At 51.0% G+C, this 12358-nt stretch overlaps 1 protein-coding gene across 1 annotated transcript; it reads right to left on the reverse strand.

Moving 5' to 3' along the window:
* Window positions 1-228: 228 nt before the first annotated feature.
* On the reverse strand, window positions 229-5029 carry LOC125719567 (zinc finger protein ZFPM2-like). The gene is made up of 3 exons (XM_048994474.1): window positions 3774-5029; window positions 2834-3067; window positions 229-2650 (listed from the first exon to the last, which is right to left on the reverse strand). Exons 1-3 carry the CDS (start codon window positions 3988-3990, stop codon window positions 237-239), a joined length of 2865 nt encoding a protein of 954 aa, XP_048850431.1. The 5' UTR covers window positions 3991-5029; the 3' UTR covers window positions 229-236.
* Window positions 5030-12358: the final 7329 nt, after the last annotated feature.

Below are 12358 nucleotides of genomic sequence, written 5' to 3' on the forward strand. Positions count from 1 at the left end.
ACTCCATCCTGCTTTAAATTAGGATCACTACATCGATTGGTACTCGTTTTCCTTTAAATAAATAAATGCAGAAGTGCCATCTATGTTACAGGATTTTCCCAGTGCCGTGCATTAAGTCTTAAGACAGGTTTCTGTTGATTGTCCATCAGCAGCAAACGGGACAGAGGTGCAGCCCGTTGGGGGGGGGGGGGGGGGGGGTGTGAGAGAGAGCAAGGGAGGGGGGGGGGGGGCATGATTTACTTCACGTGTTCTGCTGGCCGTGATGAGCAGTAGAACTTCTTATGCGTGATGAAGTTTGACAGGCTGTTGAACTGAATGTTACAGAGGTGACAGTACTTCCCTCCTCCACCGCCAGCCGACGCCGTGCTGTTCGGAGCTTTCGGGGACGTCTTCTCCGTCCGCGTCTTCGGCGGCGAGCTCTCCGTGTCCGTGGGGGTCTCGGACGTCCAAGTGGGAGAGCAGCGGCTCTCCGCGGCTTGGGAGTCGTCGGGCTGGACCTCATTTGGTGAGGCGGCATCCTCCAGCTTCGTGCTGCCGTTGACGCTTGCGGCTGTGTCTCGACTCTTGGGTTGCAGGGACAGCGGCTCCTCTCCGGGGTGGGCGAAGCCGTTGGGTGCCAGCTGCTCCTTCCCTCCCTCACTCCCTTCGTTGGGACTCTGCTTCTGCTCTTTCGGCTCACCCGCCCCGACCAGAGTCCCGTTCATGTAGTCAGTGGGTTTAACGCCATAAAATGGGGAGATTCTCTCCGGTGTGTTGGCTTTCTTGGTTTCTCGGGGATAGAAGCAATGGGGCAGGAATAGGTTTTTGCCGTCGTCTTTAGTGGGAAGTAGCTGGAGATCAGCAGGGGTCTGGAGCCCCGACAGGGTCCCTAAATTGGAGTGAAAGAAGCTGCCGTTTTGGGAGAGCAGTCGCCCACTTGTGCTTTTATCACACTTCGCAGGGCTCTTGCTGAAGATATTGTCAAAACTACTGCTTCCATTTTTCACATCTGGAAACATCGCCTTATCCAACCCACTAATGTCATTAGGCTGTACAGATGTGACGGGGCAGAAATTCTGCTTGTGAGCAAGGTAGCTCTCTACTTTGTTAAAACTAATCTTACACACTGTGCATTCGTGATAGTCTAAGAGTCTCTTGGGGGAGTTGCCTGCTTTATCCAGACACTTTTTGCTGAGATCTATGGGAGTGTCTGTTTCTTGTTGGTTGACTGTGTTGCACTTGGATGCAAGAACCAGTTTTGTGAGAGAGGCTTCCAGATGCTTTGGGACCATTCCTGGGAACATGTTGCATCGTGGGTAAAACCGCTCGCCGAGATTGTCTATCACCTCTTGGGAGGTGCAGGGGTTTCCCAAAGCAGGCAGTCCCAACAGACCCGTGTGAGCCCCAGGATGCTTGGAGTCTTGATCGGGGGGGCTGAGCTCAGTCATCTTCCTCCGCTTGCGCGACCTCATGGTCCTCGGCACGGGTGGCACCTTGCTTGCGCAAGCCCGCTTCATGGGCGGCTCGTGTCGAGTGGCACAGTAGTACTGCTTGTGGACCATGTAGGTTTCATGACGGCTGAAGGTGATCTTACAGGCCTCGCACGTCGTCCTCGAAGGGTCATTTTCGTTCTCCACCAGGGAGGGGTTCGGACTCCTCAAGTCTGTCTGCTGGCTGTTCGGACTGTCTTCAGCCCCGGGGGGTGTGGAGGCCTTTTTCAGTTGCCCTGAGAATTCCTTTTCAGGCACTTTGCTGCCGGCACTGATCAGGTCCAACACGGAGGCGTTCAGACAGGCTGATTGCATCAGGTGGCCGTCAGATTCGGATTGGTGGCCAGAGCCCAGCTTTGGGCTCAGTGTCTCCACCACCTTGTCTGGGACACTGGAATGGTCATGTGACTTTGCTAACTGCTGCCAACGACTGTTGCAGTAATGTTTTTTGTGGACCAGGTAATTGTCCAGATTGTTGAAAGTGATATTGCACTCGAAGCACGTGGCTCCTTTAGGCATCAGGGGGCTGTAGACCATCGGCGGGTAGCTGTTCCTCCCATGCCGTAACCTCCGGTGCACCAGCTCCGACATCTTTGCCAAGATCTCCGAGGCCTGTGGTGCCATGGAAAGATCTTGCGAAAACGCAAACTGGGAGAGGAAAGGCCCCATGGGGAACGTGGGCCCCATGTTGGGCTGGACCGGCGAGGAGGCCAGCCGAGGGCTTGAGGGCTCTGACTTGATGCGGGTGTAGGAAAAGCTGGCCTTGCTGCCTGTGCCTGCATCCCCCTTGGAGGCAGAGATCGCGGCCTTCTTCTCGGCCCTCTCCAGCTCGGCGCCGGCCCCCGCGTCCTCATTCTGTACGCTCCTGGGACTCTGGAGGGCGTCGTGTTTGCCCGCCGGCTCGGCGCCCGCCTGCTTCTGGCTCTCCTCGCGGGAGCCGGGGGAGTGCTGGCCCTCGCTCCCCCCGTGAAGCTTGGCTGCGCCGAGCCGGTGCGCGTCCTGATGCTGCAGGAACTCCCCGTGGTTCTGGAAGCTGATATGGCAGTGGGAGCAGCGGAAGGCCGCCTGCGACAGGTGAGAGAGGATGTGGTGCTGGAGAGCGACGGCAGAGTCCGCCGTGTATCTACAGATTGTGCATCTTAGGGTGGCGCCAAGCGGGGCAGGCTCATCCAGTTTGACACCTGTGAACAAATGAAAGATGGGTTTATTTTTCAGTTCAAGATTATATATACGAGAAAAGAGCTCTTCATTTATGATGGAATAGTCCGCATACTACTGTATAAATGGGAAAAAAACACAGGGTATATAAAGGACTAAAATCAGCTTTATATGGTCTGAGGGTCGTCCTTCAGACTGTCTCTCACCGCTGTGCGTGGACAGGTGCATCTCCAGGGCCTGAGTCCCTGAGCACCTCTTGTTGCATTGTGGGAAGGGGCAGATGTTAGCCATGCTAGCCACATGGAGCGGGCTGCCCTCTCCCTCCCCGGCTGCCCCGGCCCCCTCCCTCTGCCGGCCACTGCAGTAGTACATCAGGTGAGCCTGCAGGTTCCGCTCGCTCCGATACCAGATGCCGCACGCCTTGCAAGGGAAGATGTCCTCTGTGGGGTCAGGGGTCAAAGGGCACAGTGTCACGGCGCAGCCACGGTGTCAGATTAGCAAGCAGGAAGAGACGTAGCCAGACCCGTAAAGGTGTTTCTAAGCTGGAGCCCGGTTAAGAATTCTCTGCGATTAAGTGAATCCTAAACCTACAAGGATCCAGCAGTTTGAGCATAACCCCCCCCCCCCCACACACACACACACACACACACATCCCCACCAAAAGCCTGGAGTCGCTGTTATTAAGTAATTTACCAAATTCCACATCTACTGAGCTCCCAGGTGACGTGTAAACAGGCCGCCGTTACATTCTGAGATTACTCGACCTGGCAGAGTGAGGAGTTTACGGTTGGGTGACGATCCTAATAAGGCAGTATCTTAACAGGCAGGTCCAGTCTGTGATGTGGCACCATGTAGAGCCTGTAGTGGGAGCTGTGGGAGCACTGCGCTGCTTTTAATACTTTCCAAATGGACCAAAAGGAGCTGGTGTACAGCAGTGCGGGGACTGGAGACACGCGTGCAATACGCCAGGTCACCTGAGTGACACGTGTGTCATACATCCAGCTCTGTTTCTAGGTAACGAAAGTCCTTTAAGTTCCAAAAGGGACCGGAGTGGGGTGACCTCAGCTTCTGGCCTTTTCCACTGCACCGAGATGCGGTCCCGAGAGACCCGGAGATGCGAGGAAAGGGTTAAGAAAATGTGCTCACTGTTGACGACGGCGGTGGGCAGGATTGACGCCATGGCGGCCTGCTGTGGCAGGAGCTGTATGGAGTCCAGCAAGCGCGCCGGGTACATCCCCTCCGCTGGGGGCACCTGGCTCACCGCTCGGACCTGGGAGTCCAGATCCACGGCGAAAGCCACCATGTCGTCGCCCGGAACCACGGGCTTGGTGGTAGTGCACCAAAGCTGTCCACCTGGCAACATGAGGGCGGAGGAAAAAAGAAAAACAACCTTTTTCTCTGCTGTCTGTTTGCAGCTTTCAGAGGAAAAACTATCAAGGGATAAACATGTAAACAGTCAATAAGAGCCCGAGATAATGCCGCACGGAATCAGCGACGACGACGGAAAATTCCAGAGACACACTTAAGACTGAAACCCCGTCCTGAGTGTGTCGTACTGTGAGGTGTTTTCCGTGGTTTCAAGCTTTAATTGTTGACTCGAATTATCATATTTTAAACAAAACCAGGCAGATTGCAAGGGCAGGGTCACCCACTTTAAACAAACGTTTATTATCCAGAGTGCCAAGCAGTGATCATATATACACAGACATGTAATAAATATAATAATGATAATAATAAAAATAATAATATTCTGCAGTGTTGGATGTTCAATTTGACGCCCTCGTCATCTGGGTGTAAGGAAAGGCTGCTAGATTTCGCGACTGCTTCCCCATTTCTAGGTGTATTTTAGGACACTCCCTGGTTCACACTCGCTGTTGCTCTTTATCGTTTCAGAGCTTGGCTTTCCTGATTTCCGAGGCCGCCGCGCATTCACACGTGCGCCGCGGCCACCCGGCTGTTCGCGTCGGATTCACACCGAGCTTCCTTTGTGCGCTAGCCAGCGATTTGGGGACGGCGCTGCCATTGTGCGGACGGAGCTGTGGAGCACCTGATAAACGCGGTGAGGATGGCGGCGTGCTCCTGAAACAAAGGAGGAATTAAGGAGAATAATAAGAGGAGGCTTGGACCCGGGCACTTGCAGGAAGCCATCAGCCCGGGCACCTCGCGCACGGCCCTGGTAATTAAACACCGCTGCTTCTCCCTGCGTTACCACAATAAAAAATTCATCACACAGCCTCAGTGGAGCTTACGTCCTTTGGCATTGGTGATGAATGCTTATTTAAAACGCACTTGTACAGAAATTTAAGAAACCACCGTAAAAATGCAATAAAATATGTGGTTAAAAGGCATTTTCCCAGAACTCTCTCTTAGAGAAGCATAAGGTGAATCTCAAATTAAAACTGAGGGAAAAAATACCCCCCCGACACACAGAGCTAAAAAAGCTGGCTGGGTCAATACTCCGGGCAAAGAGACTGTCAGAGTTCTTGCGTCAGTGTGCAAACACGACGCGTCTCCAAAGCTGCACTGTAGGGTTACGCACATTCGCGTGCACCAGCCAGTGACCTGACCATCGGTCTGGGGCGGGAGAGGTGGATCCCACTCTTCGAAAAGGGAAGCGAAGAACATGATCGGTTTCTTCGCGTTACATTTAATCCAGAACGTTTCCTCGCGTTAAAAGGCAATTAAAGTCACCGGCACAGAGTCCCCATCCCGGAATTATTTTCCCGCTGGCTGTTTCCCAGCAGATAAACACCCACACAAACACATTACTTTGCTGAGGTATGACATTAAGAGCACAGGGAAAAAAAAAACCACCGTAAACAAAATGCGTGTTTCCTTGTCGCTCCGGCTGTGAGGCGCAAACATTTGGATCATCGATGGGTTTCTGACTCATTGGAGTCAAAGTGAAAAATCCAGCCCCAACACCAAGCATGAAAACGACGTAGCTGGAGGTCACCATGACGACCCCACAGAATCAGGGCAGTCGGCAGCTTCCAGCCCCATGGAGCACACCTCCCATCTTAGGCTCCGCCTTTCAGACCTATGTTACATGCCTCACGTTACAGACAGCATCAGTACAGAATGACTGCACACTGCCCCTGAAATCCACTCGAAGTGACCGGCTCGCCTTGTCCCCGGACCACCTGAAACCACTAGATGTCACTCTTTCCACATATAAGGGGACCAGCAGCAGTCTCTGGAAGAGCAGTGTCTGTCAGCAGGTCTGTGCGAAACCGCAAAGTGATGGTGACCTCGTATTGCTGTGTCACATGTCGCACGACGTGTCACACGTAAACCAGATCTCCGCTGAGACTGAATTAAACCACAAAATTAAATGTTCCATGTTTCACATGGCCTTGCACATGTCTGTCTCGCAGTCTAGAAGAATGAAGTGTTTTTGGTGTTTTTCAGCTATGAGCGGCCAGCGCTTGAAACTCTGCAACCAATCCGCTGTATTTTTGGGATGGGTGCACAGTAATTCCTCCCCCCCCCCCCCCCCCTCAAGTTTCCTACATTTCCCTTCCCATAATCCTCCAGCCCAAAGGAGTCCTCCAGTCCTCCTGTCCAAAAACCCTCTTTGTTCCACTCAGACCCCTTGTACACGATCACAGGCCAATACATGTCAGCCAGACCAGAAAACACGATGACCAAACCGTGTATTCACTGCACATGATCACAGGTTACACACGTGTCAACCTCACTGGAAAACATAGTGGCCAAACCGTGTACCTGCTGAATGTGGTCACATGCCACACGCATATCAACTGGACTGGAAGGTAACACGACTGAACTGCGTACCCACTGTCCATGCCACATGTCTGACAACTGAACCGGAAAGCAAGACAACCATCATACCTCACATGTGTGTGAAGCAGATCAGCTTCCTCAAGCATGCATGACACCGCTGTTTCTGAAAGGCCCCGACAGTAGGGGGACTCAGGCCTCTTAGCTAAGATTGGCGGTCCCTCTACGGTTCTGTTTGGGACCACCTGGTGGAAAGGCTTCGCTTGATGCCATTCTGTTGTGCTGGCAAACATGGGATCTGCCCAAGGTGTCGCCGCGCGGCCATCTGGACATGGCATCTGTCTCCCTGCCGATCGCGAGGGTTTCGCATTTGATCGCACAGCCCAGGCTGGGAGATCACGGTTGCCGGGCTGAGCCGGAGAACGGCCGGCGGTACGGTGGCGGCATCGTGGATGGGGGTGCGGTCTGGACACTCCCACTGACGAGCTTCCTCAGAAGAAGGGAATTAGGCGCCACCTGCACCACATCACCTTACACTGCGACACTTCCCATAATTCTGAGTATCTGCAGATCCTTATGCACCACACAGACGGCTCACACGGCTCAAACCATCTGCCATTATTGTTACTGTCCCTCTAAAGTGATGACGACAATGACAATAAGAGCCGCTTGATGCTCCAGCTCACGGCTTCGCTCATTTGGTCCCTTGTACTCATGAATAAACGGTTTTTGGCATAATGTCAGACATGCATCTGATAACTATGCTGCGGCCGGATTATTTATATGAGGTGCAAAGTGATCACTTTGGATTTATCGTGTTTAACCCATGTCAGGGTGACAGACAGCCTGGGATGGGATGCAGTTCCTCAGTAATCATGGTATCCTGCTTTTAGCCTCCCTTTAATTACATGTGAATTCAGTCCTTATTCAGGACAGCTTTCACTAATTGCCAAATTGCATTATGGGATGGAGAAGTGAATGAACACCATGTAGGGGCTAATAAAGGCAGGTGGCAGTAATCATATAAAAACTGCCCAAAATCCTACGAGAACTGCCTGCATGCTTGCTATATTATTATTATTATTATTATTATTATTATTGAAGGAGTGAAGAAGCAAAGTACAATATAGTGGAAAAAGGATGAATTATTAGCCATAGAATTACAAACAATCATCATGGGTTTTTTTTCCAACCATGACAATTTTGCAATTTTGAAGACAGTTCGAAATAAAACCATTAATACATTTGTCTCAACCTTGTTGAGATGTTCTAACTGCAACTTAGAAGTGCTATTATTAAATCAGGCTGGAAAAAAATGAAGAAGTAAATATTAAAATCGCTTTAGTTTCCCTCGCTTTCTTGCTGGGGTCTCCTGTTCTCCTGACGAACGGTAAAAGTTTATATTGCTCACATAAAACGGAATCGGGCGCTATACTGCAGTTGATAGGTGCCGTCCGTTTCCGTGTGACTCTCGCCGATGCCCGGGGCCCCGAAGCGCCCCGCTGCACCACCCCCAGCACTCACACCTCAGCACCGGCTGAGATCCGGCAGCGTCTCTCTGAACGTCTCGCGGCTGGCGCCCGCGTAGCCCGTATGCTACACCGAAGGCTCATTAGCATCATAAAGAGTGTCTGAATGGGGAAGTCAGCGCATTGAGCCTCAAACACACTAAAACACACTTTCATTTAACAGCTTTCGGAGCCGGTGCCTCAGAAATCTGCTATTAATGAGACAAAAATCATAATCCTCAGAATTACAAACTCAGAACAAAAATAATGGATAAGAACTCTCCATGTATCTGCCTTTCATAAGCAGCGTATACTATATACACTGGGCATGACGAAACAATGATCTCAAACATAGGAATTAGAGGACCGCTCTCACGCATCTGACATTACACTCTTTCAGACTCTCACGCCCACATAAGAAATCTTGGGGCAAATTTATGTTATTCCTTTATAATCCTAAAATACATTATAAGTGTTTGGGTAGTTAAATAACCCTACAGACAATTTACAAGGTATTAAACCTCTAACATACATATAAATATGTTTGCATGTGTGTGCAGACTTCTTTCAAATTGAACACACACACACACACAGACACACACACACACACACACTCCGAGGAAAAAAAAAGAAATCAGAAAGCAGCTGCATGTGAAAGTCAAACTTGCCTTGTCGGTTACTGGTCTGACTAGCAGGTCACTCTGCTGCCTGAACTAAGCCACTTCAGTTTGTGTTTTCAGGTACCCTGGGGGCCACCTCTGGTGACAGACCCCTAGCCTGTGGATATAAACCCCCAGAATGCACCACTCACACACACACTGACGGAGGACCTGACACTCTTCTGCTGTGGATGATGACTGGCATTGCTGCGCCTTAATCTCCACAGATGAAATCCTGAGTAAAACTTTTAATCCCGCAATTTACCCCTTCTTCAGAGGCACCTGTAATTGACCCCCCGCCGGCAGCAAACGCCCAGGCAAGGCTCAATTTCCCTTCAAAATGATGAGGAACCGCAAAGGGCCCAGCGTGACGATATGAGCCTGACACCAACTTCCTGTCCTCCACCCGAACTCCGCCCTTAATGAGAACTGCCATCGCTCCCAACTCAAGGATCCCGACGCTCCCTATGATGGAGACGGCTGTTTATTAATACTGGATTTAGATGTTTGTGTGCAGAATGTTATCAGCTAAAGACACCATACAACCTGTAGTTCGGCCCTGATGGGGTAGCTGGAGTCCTCATTAGCAGAACGCATTTAATCCAGAAGTTTCTTATCAAATGTCACACCTGCATCTCTAAATGGCATTTTCACATTCATTGGCATGTGTTTGGGAGACGCGGCTGCAAGGTGCTCGGAGGAGATTAAGAGGAAGAGAACACGGCCTTATTTTATCACTTAGCGGGTCTGGACTCCGTCCAAGGAGGTTTTGTCTTGTCGTTGTAATTAGAATGCCTTTTAAGTGATAACAGCTGCACAGAAATATGAATATGTAGCCACCGCACCCACCCCCCGCCCTCCCAAATTAATTGTTGACTGCTGATTTCGGTGGATTACAATCAGCTTCAGAAGTTTAATGAAAGACCGGAAAGTAGGCATAACATTCACTTCAGGAATCCCGTGTTTGTTCACGTTCCCCAATGCTCCCCCTCCCTCCGCAAAATGAACGTGAGCAAGACAGAGAGAGGACACCACCACCCTCCCCAACCTCGGCTTGGGGGCAGGGCGGAGAGGATCCTCTGAACATCCTCCTCCACAGCTGCAGGACCACCTACATCCATGTCACAGGTGTGCGGTATGTAATTACCGTGACCTCACAGTGACATCATAGCACCTGGCTTCACGGTGGGACTGCATCCAGGACTGATGGAGAAAGACAATCTGGACAATATCTTCCTGGCTCCAGCACTCCCTAACTATTCAGTAACTACGGTAAAGACAACAACAACAGCGACAGCAGTTTCCAGAACAGCCTGCCTCGTACCTTGCGCCCCCGTTTGCCCCATATACATTGTAAGTTAAAATAAACAAATACCGGCTTCCATTTTTTTGAATAGTTTAAAAATAGGATTGTTCCGCTGCAGATTTTGAAAAGCATTTTTGCGTACCCGCCGAGTTACCTAAGTAAGTACCCGAGGGGCATCGACCCCGTGAAGGTGTCCCTCCCTCGAACCCGGAGAGGCGTGACGTGGGAGCCCCTTATCCGCCACTCTCCTGTCAGCTTCCTAAACCCACCCCAGTCCCTGCACTTCCAGCATGAGCTTATTTCACATCTTTAAAAAAGTAGGCCGTCGTTCACAGTTCCGAAACGCTCCGGCCTCTTTATCCTCCTCTCCTCCCCAAGACGGGCAATTTATTTTTATTCTTGAGAGGCGGGAAACACCACGCAACAGTTGCCGTGTCCGCTGGGTGCCTTTTGTACGTGTCTGGACACCATGACAAATACAACTCAGACAAAGGGACCCTCCCGTTCATGAAGGCAGAGCGACTCCGGCCGCCGTTATCCAAGATCTCCGCCCAGCCACCAGGCACTGCCACGGCCCAGCCAGAGCGAATAACGGTGAATAATTAAACCACCAGTGTCACATGCTACATGCAGCCAAAGAAACACATTCATCTGCACAATATGCGCAAAACTACTGTATGTATCACATGCCTTGCATTTACTCCTCTCTGTTGTGTATCTTGTAACTGTTCTCTGCCTGTGTTATGCCCAAATAGCTAGCTGTCGATTGTCATGATGCCTCCAGTAGAAGCAGGCTGTGTCTATAAAAAAAAAAAAAAATCCCACCAGACTTGGTCACATGGCAATAAAGATTCTGATAAAAAAAAAAAAAGAACGTGTTATTGATGCCTGATCGGAGGTCCCGTCCAGCTGGGTTTAAGCACGATAACTAGCGTGTATTTTAAGCACGGGACAGAAGCAGGGCCCATTTCGGCAGGTCGCGCTCATGCATGTGGAAATGAGAGCGGCCCGGCCCCCCGGCAGCCCTCCTTCGTAACGAGGAGAGGTCCCTGCGCGGTAACGCGCTTGGCCGCGCCAGCAGCCCTATGCAAACGGCCCTTATTAGCTCCCAGGCGCAGCGCGTCCTGTCTGCTACACCACTGCCCCGTGGCACCCCCGCGCCAGGGCTCCAGCGCCCAGGTTACTAATGAGCTCTCTGGGGCCACCACTGTGCCTTACCTCAGAGCTGGCTAGCGACTTGGGGGGGTGAGGGGAACCGGGGGGGGGGGGGGGGGGTGTCCATAAGTTTCTCAGGGGGCTTCTCACTCCTACAGTGCAGTGAGCTTCAGCCCCTGTCCAAAACACTCCACCCAGCCCCACACATACGTCATTATCTGCAAAAATAGTCAGCCGAAAAGTTAGTAGAATTTAGATTGAGTTGGTCGCATAACTTTCCATCAGTCACTGCTCTGGGGGGGGGGGGGGGGGGGTTAGGCATCTCGCTTTGTGTCCCACTGTAAGTCACCGGATTTCAAAAGTCATGGCCAGAACATCACTGCACGTTAAAATGAAGCTACCTCCATCTTAGATCTCGAACACATGGTTACCAGGTGTGAGACATTAGTCTTCCAAGGTAAACATGCACTTTTCGTAAAAAATAAATGAAAATAAATGTGGTGTTACAATTAGGAGTTTTCAAACTCTGACTGACAGAGACGGCCAGCGAATGACAGGAGACCAGACACTGTCCCGGAAAGACCATGGGAAGGATGCTTCTCTAGATAAAATGTCTAGAAAACCTCCTCTAGTATGTTGTTAGCTTTAAACCGTAAACGTACAAATCTGAGACGTTCATCTCAAAAGTGGAGAATATCTTCAGTTCATTCCTGCTAATCATTCAGAGACTATCAGCTTCGCAAAAATGCACTAGTGTCTTGTACTGAAATTATTTGTTTTGCTTATTTGCCAAACGCCCCGTCCTCAGCTATTAAGCTCTGCCATGGGTTATGATAAAATTCATAATGATGTCGTTAAAGTCACATGGCGTTTGTAAAACTGCAGTGTTATGCACTAAGGAAAATGCACGCGATGCCGCGTCTATTATCTAAGGAAAATAAACGGGGGGGGGGGGGGGGGGGGGAAGCAGAAAGATTAAAGAACCGCCAACCAAGCAAATGCCGTGTATCTGTGTGGCAGCGAGATCTGCCAGGAAAGGGGGCTGGATTTGCCAACCCCCTCATTAGATCGCTACCAATCTGCCCCGCACACGCGGCACTGCCAAGAGAGGAGCAGCTGAACCCAACGCGATGCGGAGGGCAGAGCGCGCTCTAGGAAGGGGGCTCCAGGCGGAGGAGGGAGGAGGAGATAAGGAGGTGAGACGTGGACATCAGCTGCTCGATACATGGACATCCCTGGATCAATATGCTAATTCCCGGGGCTCAGTATTCAAACAGCGACCACTCAATACACAAAGATCCCTGTAATGATATGAGGGCAGGTCAGCGTAAATCTGCCCCCCCCCGAGCTGTGATCCGC

Source organism: Brienomyrus brachyistius, chromosome 23, assembly GCF_023856365.1.
Source record: "Brienomyrus brachyistius isolate T26 chromosome 23, BBRACH_0.4, whole genome shotgun sequence".
NCBI classification, from domain to species: Eukaryota; Metazoa; Chordata; class Actinopteri; order Osteoglossiformes; family Mormyridae; genus Brienomyrus; species Brienomyrus brachyistius.

Excerpts from the sequence above, each read along its gene's own strand:
- LOC125719567 (XM_048994474.1), bottom strand. The coding sequence starts at position 3,990 with ATGTTGCCAGGTGGACAGCTTTGGTGCACTACCACCAAGCCCGTGGTT. Across the intron at positions 3,068-3,773 it reads GCCCACCGCCGTCGTCAACA|AGGACATCTTCCCTTGCAAG; the intron begins GTGAGCACATTT and ends CTGACCCCACAG. Across the intron at positions 2,651-2,833 it reads GCACCTGTCCACGCACAGCG|GTGTCAAACTGGATGAGCCT; the intron begins GTGAGAGACAGT and ends ATTTGTTCACAG.